Consider the following 20,377-nt stretch of genomic DNA (forward strand, 5'->3'; position numbering starts at 1 on the left):
TATAAAATTTTAAAATTTTTCAATTGAAAATTTTTTGTTTTTACTGATATATTTGTGAGTTCACATGAAGTTATTAGAAATAATAGAAATCTTGTTGTTGTGTGTTGTTCTCAGTCCTGTCCAACTATTTGTGATTCCATCGACTGTAACCTGCCAGGCTCTTCTGTCCATGGGATTTCCCAGGCAAGAATACTGGGGTGGGTTGCCATTCCCTTATTCATGGAATCTTCCTAACCCAGTTCAGTTCAGTTCAGTTCAGTCGTTCAGTCGTGTCCAACTCTTTGCGACCCCATGAATCACAGCACGCCAGGCCTCCCTGTCCAACACCAACTCCCGGAGTTCACTCAAACTCATGTCCATCGAGTTGGTAATGCCATCCATCCATCTCATTCTCTGTCGTCCCCGTCTCCTCCCACCCTCAATCCCTTCTAGCATCAGACTCTTTTCCAGTGAGTCAACTCGTCGCATGAGGTGGCCAAAGTATTGCAGTTTCAGCTTTAGCATCAGTCCTTCCAATGAACACCCAGGATTGATCTCCTTTAGGATGGACTGGTTGGATCTCCTTGCAGTCCAAGGGACTCTCAAGAGTCTTCTCCAGCACCACAGTTCAAAAGCATCAATTCTTCGGCGTTCCGCTTTCTTCACAGTCCAACTCTCACATCCATACATGACCACTGGAAAAACCATAGCCTTGACTAGACGGACCTTTGTTGGCAAAGTAATGTCTCTGCTTTTTAATATGCTGTCTAGGTTGGTCATAACTTTCCTTCCAAGGAGTAAGTGTCTTTTAATTTCATGGCTGCAATCAGCATCCACAGTGATCTTGGAGCCCCCAAAAATAAAGTCTAACACTGCTTCCACTGTTTCCTCATCTATTTCCCATGAAGTGATGGGACCAGATGCCATGATCTTTGGCTTCTAAATGTTGAGCTTCAAGCCAACCTTTTCACTCTCCTCTTTCACTTTCATCAAGAGGCTTTTTAGTTCCTCTTCACTTTCTGCCATAAGGGTGGTGTCATCTGAATATCTGAGGTTATTGATATTTCTCCCAGCATTCTTGATTCCAGCTTGTGCTTCTTCCAGCCCAGCGTTCCTCATGATGTACTCTGCATATAAGTTAAATAAGCAGGATGACAATATACAGCCTTGACATACTCCTTTTCCTATTTGGAACCAGTCTGTTGTTCCGTGTCCAGTTCTAACGGTTGCTTCCTGACCTGCATACAGGTTTCTCAAGAGGCAGGTCAGGTGGTCTGGTATTCCCATCTCTTTCAGAATTTTCCACAGTTTATTGTGATCCACACAGTCAAAAGCTTTGGCATAGTCAATGAAGCAGAAATAGACGTTTTTCTGAACTTTCTTGCCTTTTTGATGACTGAACAGATGTTGGCAATTTGATCTCTGGTTCCCTCACCTTTTCTAAATCCAGCTTGAGTATCTGGAAGTTCGCAGTTCACAGACTGTTACTTTACTAGAGTGTGAGATGAGTGCAATTGTGCAGTAGTTTGAGCATTCTTTGGCCTTGCCTTCTTTGGGATTGGAATGAAAACTGACCTTTTCTAGTTGTGTGGCCACTGCTGAGTTTTCCAAATTTGCTGGCATATTGAGTGCAGCACTTTCACAGCATCATCTTTCAGGATTTGAAATAGCTCAGTTGGAATTCCATCACCTCCACTAGCTTACCCAGGGATCATCAAACCGTCATGTCTTGGATCTCCTGCATTGGCAGGCAGATTCCTTACCACTGAGCCACCTGGGAAGCCCAGAGATCTGCTGTACATTTTTTCAAATTCCTTCCATATCACATCCACAATATTAACACTGATGCAATCAGATTTCCCCATCTTTACTTATATTCATTTGTCTGGATGGGTGTGAGAGTGTGTCTATTGTTTTATGCGATTTTGTCACTCATGTAGGTTCACATGTCCACCACCACAGTCAAGACACAGAACTGTTTCAACACTGTGAGGATCCCTCATGCTGATCTTTTTATAACCACATTCATTTCCCTTTTGCCCACTCTTAACTCCCGGAGATCCCGAATCTGTTCACTATTTCTCAAAACAAAAAAAAAAAAACTCATTTCCAAAATGTTGTGTAAATGAAAACATGCAGTATGCAACCATTTGGAACTGGCTCTTTTTATTCAGCATGATTCCATGGAGGTTCATCCAAGGTGTTGTGTATATCGGTGGTCCGTTCCTTTTCATTGTTGGGTAGTACTGCGTGGTACGTAGGATGACAGCATGTTTAACTAATTACCTGCACTACCTCTGGTTTTGTCTGCTATGAATAAGGCTGGTGTGAACATTCATGTGTGTACTTTTGTGTGCGCATAAGTTTTCATTTCTCTGGGATGAATATCCAAGAACACAATTTCCGTATTATAACTGTATGTTTAGTTTTTTAAGAGACTTTTCCAGCCACACTTCCGTACATTTTATATCTTTATCAGAAATGTATGAGTGGTTCAGTTTCTCCACATCTTCATTAGCATTTGGCGTTGACTATATATGTATATATATATTTAGTCATTCTCAGAGATGTGTAGTGAGATGGTTTCATTTTGCATTTTCCTGATGCAAATGATGTTCAACCTCTTTTCATGTGTTTCATTGCCATCCGTATATATACTTTGGAGAAATACATATGCAGCGGCATATCTGAAAAAGGACTAGTATCTGGAGTATATGAAGAAATCTCAACACTGAACAAAGAAGTCAACTAGAAAATGAGCAACACACACGAACATTTTTCTTCTTTCTGGAAGAAATTATTTGGAATTGGTATTGATTCTTCTTTAAGCATTTGATAGAATTTTCTAGTGAGACCATCTAGGCTTGAAGATTTCTTTTGGGGGAGATTTAAAATTATAAAAATAACTTTCTTAATAGTATAAGGCTATTCAAATTGTCTCTTTCCTGTTCTGAGTTGTGGTAGTTTGTGATTTTTAATAAGTTGATTCATCTCATTTAATTGTCAAATTTGTATGTGTAGAGTTCATATTTTTCCGTTACCATAATTTTAATTTCAGCAGAGTCCAAGGCTTCCCAGTAAAGAATTCACCTGCCAATGCAGGAGACACAGGAGTTGTAGGTTCTATCCTGGGTCAGGAAGATCCCCTGGAGGAGGGCATGGCAACCCACTCCTATATTCTTGCCTGGAGAATCCCATGGACACAGAAGCTTGGCAGACTACAGCCCATGGGGTCGCAGAGTCAGACATAACTGAGTGACTAACATACATACAATGATATAAAGGCCAAGGGGACCATCTGATCCATGACTCCTTGAAAATATTCATCAGTCAAATTGTTTGGGGTTGCTGATATTTGAAGGATATTTAGTTATTTAGCAGATCTTGCATTTTTTTCATGTTTGTTATCTCTTTGGGCTTTGAATCAATTTTAATGCCATGAGTATAAATAGGAAATTTGGTGTTTCAACAGTAAAGAACTGCCTGAGTGCAGGAACCACAGGAGACGCAGGTTCAATCCCTGGGTCAGGAACATCCCCTGGAGTAGGATATGGCAACCCGCTCCAGTATTCTCCAGTATTCTGGAGAATCCCATGGACTTAGGAATCTGGTGGGCTAAAATAGTTCTTAGTATTCTTCCACAAATATTGTCTACTATTTTTAAAAGCTTATATTTCTCTATAAGAAAAGTTTTATCTATTATATCAATGGTAACAATGATAATAAATTCTAGGGGCCACTTACATCCTACAGATCCTTCACGAGTGTAGGTGTGGGGAGAACATCTCATCTTGATTTTTTTCTTGATTACATATGTGAGTTCATAATTAAGTGGCATTTTAATCAGCTTATAAAGGTAGAAGTCTTTTCTTCCCCCCCTTTTATTCTGTGGTAAAATACACATAACATAACATGTACCATTTTAACTGTTTGTAATCGTGAAATTCAGTGGCATTAAGTACATTCACACTGTTGTACAGCTGTCACCACCATCCATTTCCATAACTATTTCATCTTTCCAAACAGAAACTGTCCCACTAAGCACTAACTACCCACCTCCCCTCTCCCCCAGCCCCTGGAAAACACCATCTACTTTCTGCCTCTGAAACTTTTGATACCTCTAGGGACGTCACAGGAGTGAAATCATACAATATGTGTGTTTTTGTGTCTGGCTGATTTCATATAGCTTAATGTTTTAAAGATCTCTGTTTCCTTTAATTGGTAAGTTTAGCCTATTTATATTTATGCTTATGAACAATGTTTGGTCTTAATCCTGTTGACCTGTATTTTATGTGGTGTGTTGACATTTTTACAAGGTGCCTCAGAACTGCAGAAACACATTCTTCATTTTTTATACCTCCCTTTGACTTAGCCTATGTCCCCTGATATAGGAAAAATAAACATGACCCTTATCACTGCGTTGTGATATTGGTCTCTTACCAGCTGAGAACAGTCTTTCCAGGGTTAATGTTACCTCATTCCAGGACATATTCAGCACTTCTCCCCTCTCCATCTTCTACTTTTCCGTCCCTGGTGGCATCTGGGTCTGGGGGCCCAGACTGAGCATCACAGCAGTGGAAGTGGGAAGTGGGCGGGGTGGCACTTGCTCTATGCCAGCCCCTGGCCCACACTGCTGTGAGCCTGGGCTGACACTAGCTGCTGAGGTCTGAGATCCTCCCCAGGACCTCCCCTCCAGATCCAGCTGCTGAGGGTTCTCCTAGCTCTTCTAGGGACCACTTGGGGCACAAACGAATCCTAGAGCCCCTCGCACTCTGCATGTCCCTTACAAGTGTAGGCATGGGGATAGCATCTCAGACCCTCTCACCCTGAATGTGCCCTTCATCCCTTTCACCCCCTGGCAGCGGACCCACCTGAACTCCAGGCAACTTAAAGACCAGGCTTCAGACACAGGACACCTGTCCTCAGATGCTCACAGACACTTTGGATTCCTGAAGCCGGGTATCCTTATCTCAGCCTAGTGAGGGTGCTGGGCCTCTGCACAGGGACCAGATTGAGTTCTGAGCGTCCAGTCTGCTTCCTGCCTGCTCAGGGCACCACTCTCTCTTCTTTTCTGGAAACCTTTGTTCTTAGGCCACATCCCTTGTCATCCTCCCTTCTGCCAGTCCTCCAAGCCCTCCAGGACTCCTCCTGGGGTCCAGAATGAGGTTATGGAAGAGACTCAAAGAACGTTTACTGAATGCTGGTCCAAGCAAGGTCTTGATAGCAGACTTAACATTCTGTGTGTGACAGCCCAATTCATTTAGCTGAAGTCATCTAATTAATAGTTTCATGATTCAGTTTTTATTTTTTCTTACTTCTTTAATTTTTTTAACATCGGAAACATTTTGTTTTGTGGTATAGCCAATTAACAATGTTGTGATAGTTTCAGGTGGACAGCAAAGGGACTCAGCCATACACATGCATGTATCCATTCTCCCCCAAACCGCCCCCTCCCATTCCAGGCTGGCACATAACATTGAGCAGAGTTCCATGTGCTATACAGTAGGTCTTTGTGGTTATCCATTTTAAATATAGCAGTGTGTAAAAAGTTTTCTGTTATTTTTGCATGCTCAGTCTCTCAGTTGTGTCCAACTCTTTTGCGACCCCATGGACTGCAGCTTGCCAGGCTCCTCTGTCCATGGAATTCTCCAGGCAAGAATACTGCAGTGGGTTGCCATCCCTCCAAGTGATCTTCCCAGCCCAGGGATCGAACCCATGTCTCTGCATTGGCAGGTGGGTTTTTTACTAGTGAGCCACCTGGGAAGCCTCTACCATTTTATTTCTCATTACTCGGTTTATCAGGACCGCAGCTTGAGATCCTCAATGGTCCATTTTGCAGGAGGACCTTGATTCTATGACTATCTTATTCTTTCCAGAGCCTGTTAGAATTTTTTCATGATGCTTATAGCCGCATTTATTACCAGCACTCTAATCTCAAAATTGAAAGCACCCAGTAACCAAGCCAACACTAATTACGAAGCCACAGACCTCAGAGGAGCTCCACCGTAACCAGGGCAACCCTGATTCAGCTTCATCATGATGAATAGTAAATGAGGAGAGGATGCGGCCTTCGGCTGGGGTTGTTGGAAATGCCCGGCTTTAAAGATGAAAGAAAACTTAGCTGAAAGTACACAGGTTCACTCAGGGTCTCCTCAGCCACAATCTCCTTCCATGTTTCCATTGTTGCCGAGAGCTATAGATTTTATTCTACTAATCATGGGTCAAGAAGAGTCTCAGCTTCTCTTGGCTTCACAGGAAATTTGGTATTGGACTGTTCTTTGCAGTTTGTCATGATGACACAGAATTGTCCCCTCTAGAGTAACACAATTCTCTTTTTGTTTATCTGCCTCTGAATTTGTCATTATCATCAGCAAACGGATGTCATGGCTAACACAGCAATTTGAAAGTCAAGTCCAAATCCCAAAGTTCCCCAGCAAAGAAGAATTCTCAGCAAAACACGAACTGATATATTTAAAGTAAGCCAACAGTTGTTGTTGAGTCACTAAGTTGTATCTGATTCATTTGTGACCCCATGGTCTGTAGCCCTCCAGGCTCCTCTGTCCATGGGGTTTCCCAGGCAAGAATACTGAAGTAGATTGCCACTTCCTTCTCCAGGTGATCTTCCTGACCCAGGAATTGAACCCACATCTCCTGCACTGGCAGGTGGATTCTTTACCAGTGAGCCACCAGGGAAGCCCAGCCGACAGTGGTTCCATATAAATACTCACCTGTCCTGTGTCCATTTCCTCTTACATTGGTTGGATGATATATTTTCACAGAAACACAGAAGCAGAGCCCTATGTCTGAAATGTCCTGGGTGCTGTAACAAGTCAAATGAGTCCTGACTCTGTATCCTCTGTGTGACTCAAATTATAGGCAGAGAGGTGGGTGACAGAGGGGCAAACAGAAGAGACAGGTAACAGGAAGGACTACAAGAAAAGAAGCAGTCTGGTGTGTGGAGGTAGCCCAGTCTTCTCCGAGCAGGTGACAGGTGGGCTGGGGCCTGAGTGATGCTGGGGAGCAGGGGTGGGGGGCTTCTGGGGTGGAGGGCTTCTGGGGTGGGAGCAGCAGAGACCAGGTCTGAGGGTAACCGGAGTTTGAGAGCAGGAAGCCCGGGGGCATGCAGTGCACGGAGCTGGCCATCTCAGCCCTGGCTGTGTGCCCCCAGTCTCCGTGGACTTGGAAGGACTCCGACCCAGGGATTTCTTCCCGCTGGACTTGACACGTGCCTGGCGCTGTCTTCTCATGGTTCTGTTCATGTGACTTCATGGCGGGGACACTTGGGGACCTTTTCACATCCCTCCAGTCTCCAGCCACCACTGGATCATGTTGCCTCTTTCCTATACCTAGATCTGAGTGAAAGCCATGGGCAAGATTGATTCACTGCCCTGCCTCCCAGGACTGCTCATGGAAATGCAGCAGACTTGCTGCATTTCCTGGTAGCTTAACCGTGTCTGTCCTGACAATGGGGACCCTGATCTATCACCCAGCACTCCTCAGGAGACCCCCAAGTATCAACATAATGTAAGCTTCTTCTCCTGTGTAGACCCTTCTGTCTTCTGAGCTGGGGTTGCATGTGTGTCAGGGAACAGGGCAGGGAGGAAGCTGGGAGAGGCAGGTATCAGCTGTGATGAACCCCTCCGGCATCCTCCCCAGTGTGTTAGCCACACCATCTCCAGAGCATGTGCCCTCGGATGGAGGGGGCTGGCCTGGCAGGGAGCTGAGGTCCATGTGCTCCAGGGCCAGCCTCCCAGGTGACTCTTCTGTCCCCCACCCCTCACCCTGGCCCCAGGGGCACCTGCTGCAGCCAGGCCAGCTCAGCCAGTGTCACAGTTAGCAGACCTCTAATATCTGCTAGAGTTGATGCTTTCAAACTGTGGTGCTGGAAAAGATTCTTGAGAGTCCCTTGGACAGCAAGGAGATCAAACATGTCAATCCTAAAGGAAATCAACCCTGAATATTCATTGGAAGGACTGATGCTGAATTGAAACTCCAATACTGTGGTCACCTGATGTGAAGAGCCTAGTCATTGGAAAAGACCCTGATACTGGGAAAGAGTGAGGGCAGGAGGAGAAGGGGGTGACAGAGGATGAGATAGTTGGATGGCATCACTGACTCAATGGACATGAGTTTAAGCAAAGTCTGGGAGATGGTGAAAGACAGGAAAGCCTGCTGTGCTGAAGCCAATGGGATCACAAAGAGTTGGACACGACTGAGCCACAGAACAAGAATGACACCAATATCTGTTAGAAACGTGGTCTCTGGAAGGAAAAACAGTGCTTGAAACTGACCAATTCTCAAGGGTGTTAGTGACTCACCTGACAGGAGCACCAGTCACTCTGGTGACCGCATCCCCCAGAGCCCGTGAGATGCCCACTGTCAAAGCAGAGAGCTCGCCAAGACCAAGGGCATGGGCAACAAGGTGTCAGGTGAGGAGTCTGGCTGTAGCAGATGTAGAGCAGAGGAGAGGGCCCCTCACCTCACAGAAAGGAGAAAACACATCCCCCACCGCCAGCAACTGAGGACGAAGCCAGAAGCAAGCTCACTTCAGCCCAGGACCCAGGAGCCTTGGGAGCCCTGGGAAACTTCAAGCAAAGCCAGAAACTGAAATTGTTATGTGCTGTTCCCCAATTTCACCCTCACACTAAGTGAGTCTCCTCTCCTCCTTGCCCCCACCCCAAGATTAAAATGAAATTTGAAAACATCAATGTCCAGGTGCCCTGCTCATGTCCTCCCATCTTGGTTCTTGTCTGCCCCCGACAGATAAGATATTTTATCTCTACCCCTGTCTGTGGTGTGTTCACACCACTGAAACAATGAGCAGAAGTCGTTCCTTAAGGACTCACCGGGGCTCTGCTGCTGAGGGGAGCTTCCAGTTTCACCCAGAGAAGCACGGTGGGGCTCTGAGCAGGACTTTTTCGTAACTCTGAAGGTCACCACTGAAGGTCACATACTCTTATGTTGGACTAGAGACCAGAAAACAATGAAAATGCTCTTCTTGATGAATGGTTCGTTACGCTCAGAGAATGAACCAACACAAGCTGACAGGCATTTGTGTCTGGAAACACAGCGATCCCGGGGTGGGGGGCTGAGCCTGGGGGATCCCCACCGCCCTGTGGTCGCCCCCACAGCTGGGGCCCAGGAGGGAAAGCAGCCCCTCCACTCCTCCTCCCCCTTTTCTCCCGGTGGCTCTTGGGAGCATTTGGTGTGGACGATGTGACGGATGTTATTTTAGAAAGAAGGAGGGAGGTGGGGGGAGGGAGGACAGGAATGCAGGCAACCCGGGTCCCTGGTCCCCTCCCACGTGGTGGTGACAAGCAGGGGAAGATCGACAGACTGAGAAGACACACAGGAGAGAGGCCATTTCATTTTTGTTTTGTTTTTTAATATATTTATTTATTTATTTTGGTTGTACTGGGTCTTTGTTGCTGTGCCGGCTTTCTCTAGTTTCTGCGAATGGGGGCTGTTCTCTAGTTGCCGTGCACGGGCCTCTCACTGCTGCAGTTTCTCTTGTTGCAGAGCACAGGCTCTAGAGCACAGGCTCAGTAGTTGTGCATGGGCTTGGTTGCTCCGTGGCATGTGGGATCTTCCCAGACCAGGGGTTGAACTTAGCACTGAGCCACCAGCGAAGCCCCTGTTTCATTTTCTAAACCACTATTTCCGGAGTTAATTTGGCCCCAGAACCTCATTTTAGTTCTTTATAATGTTTCTGTTATTCCAAACATCCTCACTTGGGTCTCTGTGGAACAGAAATGCTAAATGTGCCTTGTGTTCCTGTTGACCGTGTTCCGCCCTCTCTCCGCTTCTGCAGGCCAAGTCAGGCTCTGCGTTGATTACAGTGCTAACTAATGACTTCTCAGAGTCTGGCCCCCAAAACACACTTCTGCATGGTTCACAAAAGGCAGGGAGGAGATGAAGTCCCCGCCCCCGCGGTCCAGCTGGCTCCAGGCCTCTCCTGTGGTGGGAACATCTCAAGACCAGCAGCCTCGTTTCCCTGATCAGCAGGGAGGCTGCTGTGAACATTCATAATTTATCAACTTCTGCCGCCCTTGAAAGTGTCATTTGAACAAAAAGATCTTGTAAAGACTCCTAGGATAGCAGAGATTGTTGCCACGTCCTATGGGGACAACTGGCTCCCTGACAGGAAGGTTCCAGTGGCCCCTTCAGATTCTCCACTTGTCGATTAGAGAGGAGATCGCTCTCCTTCTGTCTCTGTTGTCTCTTCTTCTCTGCTTCTGTCTCCCTTCCCCCCTTCTGTATCTCCCTGTCTGTCTCCATCTCTGTCTCTCTGTTTCTGTCTGTCTCTGCCTGTCTCTCTCTCTCGCAGAGGCACTCGTGTGATGAAAAATGTAAAGTCTGTGCCCTCTGTTAGATTTATTATTCCACAGATAATTTGAGCATCTGTTGCAGAGACAACAGCTAAATTAGCAAACAGATAAGACTGTGATGAAATCAAGACCGAAATAAAGGTGAAATGTCTGCTGATCTGAATAAAAAGCAGGTCCTAGTTTTCCCCGAAAGGTCAGGGAAGGTTTAAAGGCTTAATCGTATGATTTTTATAATAAAAGTTCTATCTTCTGGAATTAGATATTGTTTGCCTTAGATGTTTTATACACACACACAATTTTAAAAAACACACAAGAACCTTAGCTCCTCAACAGACTTGGGGTTTAAGGCAATTTTGTCAGTGGATGTTCCCCATTGACCCTGTGATGTGTGTTCTAAAGTGCAGTGAGAACCAGAGAACAGAGCCGCGCTTTGCTGTCATCAGCAGCGTGCCTGTGTTCCAGTGCGCTTAATTATGTGCAAAGTGGGATTCGGAAACATTGGTCCACCGTCACTGTCAAGCTTCCTTGACACAGGAAAGCAGCATCATGAAAGCAATATGAGGACAAAAAATCTGTCAGTTTAAAGATGAAATTTAAATTTTAATGAACTGGGAAGAACTCAAGGACTGATGCTGAAGCTGAAGCTCAAGTACTTTGGCCATCTGGCGCAAAGAGCCGAGTCATTGGAAAAGACCTTGATGCTGGGAAAAATTGAGGGCAGGAGGAGAAGAAGACGACAGAGGATGAGGTGGTTGGATGGCATCACTGACTCAATGGACACCAGTTTGAGCAAACTGCTGTAGAAAGTGAAGGACAGGGAAGCCTGGCGCATTGCAATCAATGGAGTCGCAAAGAGTTGGACTTCGCAACTGAACAACAACAACAGAAGAACAAGCCTAGTGGGAACTTTCAGGGTCCTGGCCTGTTTGAAGCCACAGGTGCTGGAGGAAAACTGGTCAAACCCAGCCTTGAGGACCCCCACCCCACTCAGTGTCAGGCTGGGCATGGCTGGAGCATCGCACACATGGGCCCCTGGGCCCTCCCTTTCCATTGGGCCCTTTCTCCTCCCTATCAGGCTGACAGGCCATTAATTAGAGGGGTGGGGAGGCCAGGCTGGCTTTTCAGTGCTGCAAAGAGATTCATGAGAAATCACCGCAAAGCTCTGTCATGTGGGTCCCGATGACCCGAGCACAGAGGGACATCCTGAGATAAATCTGCCAGCTCCCACACACCGAGACACCGAGGTCACGGACCTCATCAGAAGGCTTCCAGAATTTGTCTCAGAATTAATCATAGCCTCAGTGAAGTAACGGAAGGACAAGATTAATGTCAGCGTCCATCCCCTGGGGTTGATAACGGGTCACTCGATGTGCTGAACCGTCCTTCTCCCCCATCCCCCCAAACCCAGTCTCTCTCTTCTCCCTCCCCAGAAAGCTGTGTAGCCATTTATGTTAGCAGCCTCGGAGTCAATGCCAAGGTGGGGCCGTGGTCATGTGCAATCATTCCTCAAGGCTTTTGAGGTGTGGGGACACAGGCTCGCTCAGGAGAGCCAGACTTTGTCCCGGTGCTAAGAGCTCAAGGACTCAGTGCAGCCCCAGGCGCTGACCCCTGCTTGAGGGTTGTGGCAGGTGCCAGCTTCAGAGGGAGCTCAGGGCCTGTGTGTTTCCACGGGAAGGAGAGAGGAAGACACCTGCTTGGTGCCTTCTTTATGGCTTCATTTTAAAGTTATTTATTTATGTATTTATTTTTGGCTGCACTAGGTCTCTGTTGCTGCCTAGGCTTTCTCTAGTTTCAGCCAACAGAGGCTACTCTCTCATTGTGGTGCGCAGGCTTCTCATTGCAGTGACTTCTCTTGTTGGGGGGCACAGCTCTAGGGTGTGCATGGGCTTCAGTAGTTGTAGCTTGCAGGCTTAGTTGTCCCAAAGGATGTGGGATTTTAGTTCCCTCACCAGGGATTGAACCTGTGTCCGCTGATTTGCAGGCAGATTCTCAGTCACTGGACCAGCAAGGAAGACCCTATGGCTTACTTTTGTGGGTTGATTGGACTCTAAGCCAGAGTAGCTTTTGGAAGGATATTTGTCCTGTGTTCTTGGAGGCAGCTTACTTCCGCCCCGATGTGTGCATCATCATTGCTCAGCCAAGCTGTTCCAACTAGACTTTTCTCTCCAAGTCTTGGTATCTTTACCAGAGTCATCAATGGGTGAGAGAGACCAGGGACCTCAGTCCAGTTGAGCATCTGAAAGAGATGGCAGCTATTTCAAGCCACCTAGATATCCTCAGCTGAGCTTTATGTCTGTTAAGACATCTACTTCCCCGGTTACCATTCTTTCCCAATTTGAGGACTTAATTCTTGAATGTGTATTATTCCAAATAGTCTTTAAAACACTTTTGCACATTCAACCCCCTGGGACTCAGCTTGGATTCCAGAGTGGGTGAGTTCTCAGTCATGTCCAACTCTTTGCGACCCCATGGACTGTAGTTCGCCATGCTCCTCTGTCTATGAGATTCTTGAGGCAGGAATACTGGAGTGGGTTGCCATTTCCTTCTCCAGGGGATCTTCTCAACCCAGGGATCGAACCTGCATCCCCTGCATTGGCAGGCAGATTCTTTACTGCTGAGCCATCTGTGCGTCTCTGGCAAGGACCAGCATTTCGGAGATATCACAGATTTCCACGTGGGAGCCAACTGTGCCCTCCACGGATTCAGGCCGTATGTGTCAGTCCCAGTTCTGAGTTTCAAAGAAACAACTGGAGCTGTTATTCATCTGAAGGAGTTATTATGGAACCCCCTAAACTCAGTCTCCAGGATGACCAGAAATCAGATTTGGGGGCTACACAGCCAGGAAAGGAGCAGTGTTCCAAATCATACTGAGGAGCTGCTGTTGGGAGTGACCATGTGTTCAGCCCTGGGCTTGTGTCTGACCACGCTGACCATGGGCTCTGGATGCTGCCCCCAGAGCCCGTCTCCTGCCCTTCTGGAAGTGGTTCATGTCTCCTACTTACAGAGCCAGGGTGGAGCCGGTTCAGTGCATGCCTCAAGCTCCCACTTAAGACTGCCCTGTAGTTGTATCATGTCCTACAGGTGGAGCCTGGGACACCTGCCTGCTCTCTCTCTCGAGTGCTGGCCAGGGAAGCCTTTCTGGGAAGAGTGGAAGATTCACAAAAAGATTCTCCAGTCTGGGAGGAGGGCTCCATGGTATGGGTGCCAGATAGAATGACCCACATCTCCTGTACCTGAGTTTTTGCCATTTAATAGCATTTTATACATAGCTTCACATAGGTCATTAAATTTTCATGTTTAATCTTCTTGTCTTCTATTTGTTATTGTTACTTTAAATAGAATATTTTTACCATTTTTATTTTTAATTGGTTGTTACTAGTATCATATTTGGGCTTCCTGCGTAGCTCAGCTGGTAAAGAATCTGCCTGCAATACGGGAGCCCCCGGTTCGATTCCTGGGTTGGGAAGATCCCCTGGAGAAGGGATAGGCTACCCACTCCAGCATTCTTGGTCTTCCCTGGTGACTCAGACAGTAAAGAATCCACCTGCAATGCAGGAAACCTGAGTTTGATCCCTGGGTTGGGAAGATCCCCTGGACGAGGGCATGGCAACCCACTCCAATATTCTTGCCTGGAGAATACCCATGGACAGAGGAGCCTGGTGGGCTACAGCCCATGAGGTCACAGAGAGTCAGACAGGACTGAGCGACTAAGCACAGCACAGTATCATATTTATTATAACCAGTGCAACAAACACTCTTTAGTGAAACAAGTAAAGTGTTTGTTAGATGGAAAAAGAGTAGAGTTGTGGATAGACTCATAAGCAGACTCAGAAAGTCGTGCCCTCATGGTTGTTTAAATCACTTACATGGGGCATTTCTTCCGGGTTTTCTTTGAACAAATACTCTTCATTCCCATCATTTTTAGTGTAGTCTCTTAGATTGTTTTTAGATATTTGATCGCATTTGGAAGGACAGTTCTATCTTCTCCAGTATTTACACAGTTCGCAGTCATTTCTTATCTTTAAATTAGCGAGCACTCCTAAAACAGTGCAGAGTTGTGGCCATGGGTGTCGTTCCTGATCTTAGTGGAATTGCCTTCATGTTTCTCCAGTTAAAATGGTTTTTGTGGGTTTCTCTGGTGGTCCAGTGGTGAATCCACCTGCCAGTGCAGATGACACAGTTTCGATCTCTGGTCGGGGAAGATCCCACCTGCTGTGGGGCAGCTAAGCCTATGTATCACAACTACCGAAGGAAGCCTGTGCACAGCAGCAAAGGCCCAGTGCAGTCCTTCACAACAAAGAAATATTTTTTAAACGGTATTTGCTTTTGATATTTGCTGGGTAAAAGCCTTATCAGATTTAAGTCATTTTCTCCTATTCTTAAAAGTGACTGAGAGTTTTTACCATGAATGCCTGCTAAATTTGAGGCACTGTTTTTTTTGGGGGGATCTATTTATAAGCTCATATGATTTTTCTCCTTTGATTTGTCCCTGGAACAGATTTCCTTGATTGATTTACCGCTGTTCCAGAATCCTATTTCTAAAATGAAACTTGGATATTTTTCAGGGTAACCTAGGTTTGGGGCACAAGTAAATATATGATGTTTAAGAGAACTAAGTTTTTCTCTCTCCCTTGTGCTGCACGGCCAGCGAGGCCTGGGGCTGTAGCATTTAGAACACACACACTGACCACTAAGGCTGCTAAGCTTCCAGCTTTTGGACGTATTTTTAGAAGATTCCTTCCGAGCATACAGCCAACCCTAAGGAAAGGGCAGGTGGAGACTAAGAAAGCGCTGAGAATATTTCAGTACCTGCTTGCCACCATGCCTGAATTCCAAACCCTGTACTCTTTTGTTTTATGAATCTATAAATTCCCTTTCTTGTTTAAGGCATTTAGACTTGGGCTGTATAGTTTGCATTCAAGAGTACTTTTTAGTAGAGCAGTGGAATATAATTCCTTTACTACAGCTTTGGATTCAAGGAGCCACTGTTTTGCTTAGAATATTTTCATGTTTGAGAGGAGAAGCTGACCTTTTGGTTTGTGCTAAGAGTGGGGAGCTTTTGTTTTTCCTTTTCAGAATTGTGGGTAAGATTAAGCTAGCTTTATAAGGTAACTGTGGTATTTTCTTCTTTGTCTCTTGCTCTGAAATTGTTTTAAAATATAGGAATTATCTTTTCATTAAAGGTCAGAGCAAACTCAGCCTGAAATACCATTTTGGACTTTCTAATCTCTTTTATGGTTATTGATCTTTAGGTTTACTTATGGACTAGGTATCATAGCTTGTATTTTGCTAGGAAATTATCTGTGTCCTCTAGATTTGCAAATTATGGCTATAGAGCTACCCATATTCTTTTAATCTCTACTATGTGAGTGCACGCGTGGTAAGTCCCTTCAGTTGTGTCTGACTCTTTGCAACCTTATGGACTGTGGCCCACCAGGCTCTTCTGTCTATGGGATTCTTCAGGCACGAATACTGGACTGTGTTGCTGTTTCCTCCTGCAGGGGAATCTTTCTGACCCAGGGATTGAACACACGTTTCCTGCATTGGCAGTTGGGTTCTTTACCACTGCTGCTGCTGCTGCTGCTAAGTCGCTTCAGTCGTGTCCAACTCTGTGCAGCCCCATAGACGGCAGCCCACCAGGCTCCCCCATCCCTGGGATTCTCCAGGCAAGAATACTGGAGTGGGTTGCCATTTCCTTCTCCAATGCATGAAAATGAAAAGTCAAAGTGAAGTCGCTCAGTTGTGTCCGACTCTTAGCGACCCCATTGACTGCAGTCTACCAGGCTCCTCCATCCATGGGATTTTTCTAGGCAAGAGTACTGGAGTGGGGTGCCATTGCCTTCTCCCTTTACCACTGCACCATCTGGGAAACCCTAACTTTATAGCTTCAGTTCAGTTCAGTTCAGTCGCTCAGTCGTGTCCGACTCTTTGTGACCCAATGAATCACAGCACGCCAGGCCTCCCTGTCCATCACCAACTCCTGGAGTTCACTCAAACTCATGTCCATCAAGTCGGTGAGGCCATCCAGCCATCTCATTCTCTGTCGTCCCTGTCTCCTCCCACCCCCAATCCCTCCTAGCATCAAAGTCTTTTCCAGTGAGTCAACTCGTTGCATAAGGTGGCCAAAGTATTGGAGTTTCAGCTTTAGCATCAATCCTTCCAATGAACACCCAGGATTGATCTCCTCCAGAATGGACTGGTTGGATCTCCTTGCAGTCCAAGGGACTCTCAAGAGTCTTCTCAGCACCACAGTTCAAAAGCATCAATTCTTTGGCGATCAGCCTTCTTCACAGTCCAACTCTCACATCCATACATAACCACGGGAAAAACCATAGCCTTGACTAGACGGACCTTTGTTGGCAAAGTAATGTCTCTGTTTTTTAATATGCTATCTAGGTTGGTCATAACTTTCCTTCCAAGGAGTAAGTGTCTTTTAATTTCGTGGCTGCAAATTCTTCAAATTTATTTATTTTTTCATTAATTGCTTTTGAAAATAGGAATTTTAAATAATTCCTAATGGTATTTCCGGTGGGTTTTCTGTTAAAAAATTCATCTTGACTTTATTATGTAAAGAAAATGAGATAGGATGCTTGTCCCGTGTTCCTCATCGTAAGGAACCACACGCCAGGTTCTAACCTTGAGCTCTGTCTGTGTTCCATGTCCAGATCAAGTTCGACAGTGTGGAGGTATGTGTCTGCTGCGAGACCCAGCACCAGGTGTCTGGCTGCAGCAACCTCGGGGAGACGCTGAAGCTGAACCCGTTGCGCGAAGACTGCAATGCTGTGCGACTGACATTGAAGGTAACCCAGGCTTCACTCACTCCCGCCTGCCACCCTATCCCTGAGATTTCTCCTGCAAGTGTTCTTTTAATCGTGTTCTTTTCAATTCTTGGTCCCTGCAACTGGGCACATGCAACAGGGGACATCTTTCTGGAGACCATTGTAAACAGTTAGCGAAAGTCGCTCAGTCATGTCCAACTCTGTACGACCCCATGGATTGTAGCCCTCCAGGCTCCTCTGTCCATGGAATTCTTCAGGCAAAAATACTGGAGTGGGTTGCCATTTCCTCCTCCAGGGAATCTTACTGACCCAGTGATCAAACCCAAGTCTCTTGCTTTGCAGGCAGATTCTTTACCATCTGAGCCACCAGGGAAGCCCCTTAAACAATTAGAAAATTCCACTTTAAAGGTTTTGTTTTTTGAATTTTCCATTTTCACCGTTTTACTTTCTGCCTCCGATCTCTGTGAAGCACTGCTGAATGGTTGAAAGAGGTCGTCACAAATATTGATATGACATGTGTCACTGCTTTTCCAACGTTTTATTTTATTGAACTCTAGTTGACTTATAGTGTTGTGTTTAATTTCTGCTGTACAGCCAATTGACTTAGTTATAGGTACATTTTTTTTCATATTCTTTTCCATTATGTGTTTATCACAAGATATTGAGTATAGCTCCCCATGCTATACAATAGGACCTTGTTGTTTATCCATCTTATATATAATAGTTTGCATCTGCTAATCCCAAACTCCCAGTCCTTCCCCCTTCCCTTTGGCAACCACAAAGTTTTCTGTTTTCTATATCTGTGAGTCAGTTTCTAGATCACAGATATGTTCATCTGTGCCATATTTTAGATTCCACGTATAAGTGGTATCATTTGGTATTTGTCTTTCTGACTTACTTAGGATGATCATCTCTAGTTGCATCCATGTTGCTGCAAATGGCATTATTTCGCTCTTTTTTATGGCTGAGCCAACATTTTTACTATTATACCCATCAGAGAACAGATGGGTACTTATTTTGCCTTTTTAAAGATATTTGGAGCAAAAAATGTTATAGTTTGCCATGGCAGTCTATTCTTATGTACAGCATCTGATTTTTCTTTAATGGCATGGAAAATTGTTTATATCATTTCTTTCTTTTTCTCCCTACAAGTTTTTCCTGCTCCTGAAAAAACTGGCCACTTACACATGCATCTGAACAATGAACCGAGTTCTTCTGCTCTTTTCCCTGAAACTAAACTGCTAAACTTTTTTCTGAAAAATAAGGCTACAGTGCAAGGAGCCCTTGATGGGTGGTACTATGGTGCCTGCATGCTAAGTTACTTCAGTCATGTCTGACTCTTTGCAACCTCACGGACTGTAGCCCACCAGGCTCCTCTGGCTGTGGGATTTTCCAGGCAAGAATACTGGAGTGGGTTGCCGTGCCCTCTTCCAGGGGATCTTCTCCACCCAGAAATCGAACCTGAGTCTCTTGGCGTCTCCTGCATTGGCAGGCAGGTTCTTTACCACTAGCGCTACATTATATAATAGGGGCCCTGTAGTATGTGTATGGGGGACACAGTGTGTGGGGGTCTGGAGGTTCTGGAGGACCACCTAACACCTGGCGGGCACAGAGGGCAGTGTCACTGTCTGGAACAAGGGCCTGTGGTGGGTCCACTGTAGCAGACATTTCAGATGCCAGAAATGGTGGCCAGTCGGTCAGGGGAGCTCTCTGTGAATTCCCATGCTCTGGGAAACTGATTGGCAAAAAGAGCAGTGGCCACAGAGAGGGAGGAGGTGCCTGAGGCCCGATGTGGGAGGGACCTGGCCCCCAGCACCTGCCCTGTGTCACAAGGAGTGTGGTCCCCGATTCTTCTTCCAGTCTGATGAGGAATATCTCTGGAGCCCAGAAGATGATGGCAATGCTACTTCTCTGGTCCCTCAGATTGTTCTTGAGGGTTTGGAGGCTCTGAAACCCCCCTGCTCCCTGGGTCTCTTTGAAGCTTTCCCACCACATCTAAACCCCAGATCACAGGGAGAATTCCACAGACAGAGGAGCCTGATGGGCTACAGTCCATGGGGTCACAAAGGGTCACGACTAACACTCTCACTTTCTTTCATTTCCTAATAATGTCTAGTGACAAAAGATTAAGTGACAAAATAAATGATAAAAAGATGTTTTGGTAGGTTAATGGTGGTCTTTGCCAAGTCAAACCCAACACAAGATTGTGACATATTTTCTGATCAATATTAACAGAAGTTTTAAAAGGTTACAAAAATTGGAATCATAACTGATGGAATGACTCATCATGGGTTGATATATCCATCCCAACTTTATTCTTTGCTATATCCCCGGTTATCATTACAGTTATATTATAATGATGTAATTCTAATTGAAAACAGAGGTAAAGATCTTTGTTTGTTTGTTTGTTTGCTTCAAGTATCTGGTTTAATTTATGGAGCTGTAGTAAAACAAATTATCCAAAGAAACCTTATCAATGGATAAGAAAATAAAACTTTGCAGAAATCAATCAGTTACTGAGTTTATAAGCTTACTTCTCTTGAAGATTCTTTTCTTTGTCTCTAAGGAAGTTAAGGAAAAGGAAAAAAAATGAAACCCGGCAAGACAATTTCCTAAAAACCTAGGGACCTGAAAAATAGACTCATTGTTTAATCTTAAGTATGTCTTTAACCATGCTGAAGAAATAAAGATGCTCCTGAGAATAAGTGAACATTGATATTTTGTGACGGAGTGTGAAGACCGACAAGTCCAGAATGGTCAGGATGGGCAGCAGACTGGACATCAGGGAAGAGCTGATGCTGCAGTTCACCCACAGGCAGAACCCCTCCTCCTGGTGGGGAGGGGAGGAGGATCAAGCCTTTGCCTGGATGAATGAGCCCCTCTCCATCACTTGGTGTTTCTCCAGTCCTCAGACTAGAACAGCCCCCTGCAGTGGAAGCATGGAATCCAAACCCGGGACCACCAGGGATGTCCTGACAGTGGACATTTTTAAGGTCTAAGGCAACATGCTCGTCAAACACAGCTTCAAGATGCACACCTTTTCCTCCCAGACCACTGCCCTGGACCCTCCCCAAGTGGACACCCTGAAGCCATCGCCAGGGAATGTGCTGTGATGTAGCTGATGAAAGTTGTCTTTCTGTTAGCTGGGGGGATGGGGGGGAGGGTGGAGGCTGCAGGGCTTGCGTGCTGGGCCACATGGGTGGGCCCCTCACATGAGGACCCTAGCCTTCGGCACATTCAGATAAAGACCCACAGCAGGTGGTCCCCAGCCCTCTGCCCTCGACTGTGGGA

At 45.8% G+C, this 20,377-nt stretch overlaps 1 protein-coding gene across 1 annotated transcript in view; it reads left to right on the forward strand.

The window, feature by feature from the left end:
* ENTREP2 (endosomal transmembrane epsin interactor 2) overlaps positions 1-20,377 on the forward strand; it is a 128,571-nt gene that overhangs the window by 69,962 nt on the left and 38,232 nt on the right. The window contains exon 3 of the mRNA XM_088829568.1: positions 16,973-17,107. Within this exon, the coding sequence (XP_088685694.1) occupies positions 16,973-17,107 (135 nt within the window). The remainder of the gene's footprint in view (positions 1-16,972; positions 17,108-20,377) is intronic.

Source organism: Moschus berezovskii, chromosome 21, assembly GCF_049115385.1.
Source record: "Moschus berezovskii isolate FMDL1 chromosome 21, NW_MosBer_1.0, whole genome shotgun sequence".
Taxonomy (NCBI): domain Eukaryota; kingdom Metazoa; phylum Chordata; class Mammalia; order Artiodactyla; family Moschidae; genus Moschus; species Moschus berezovskii.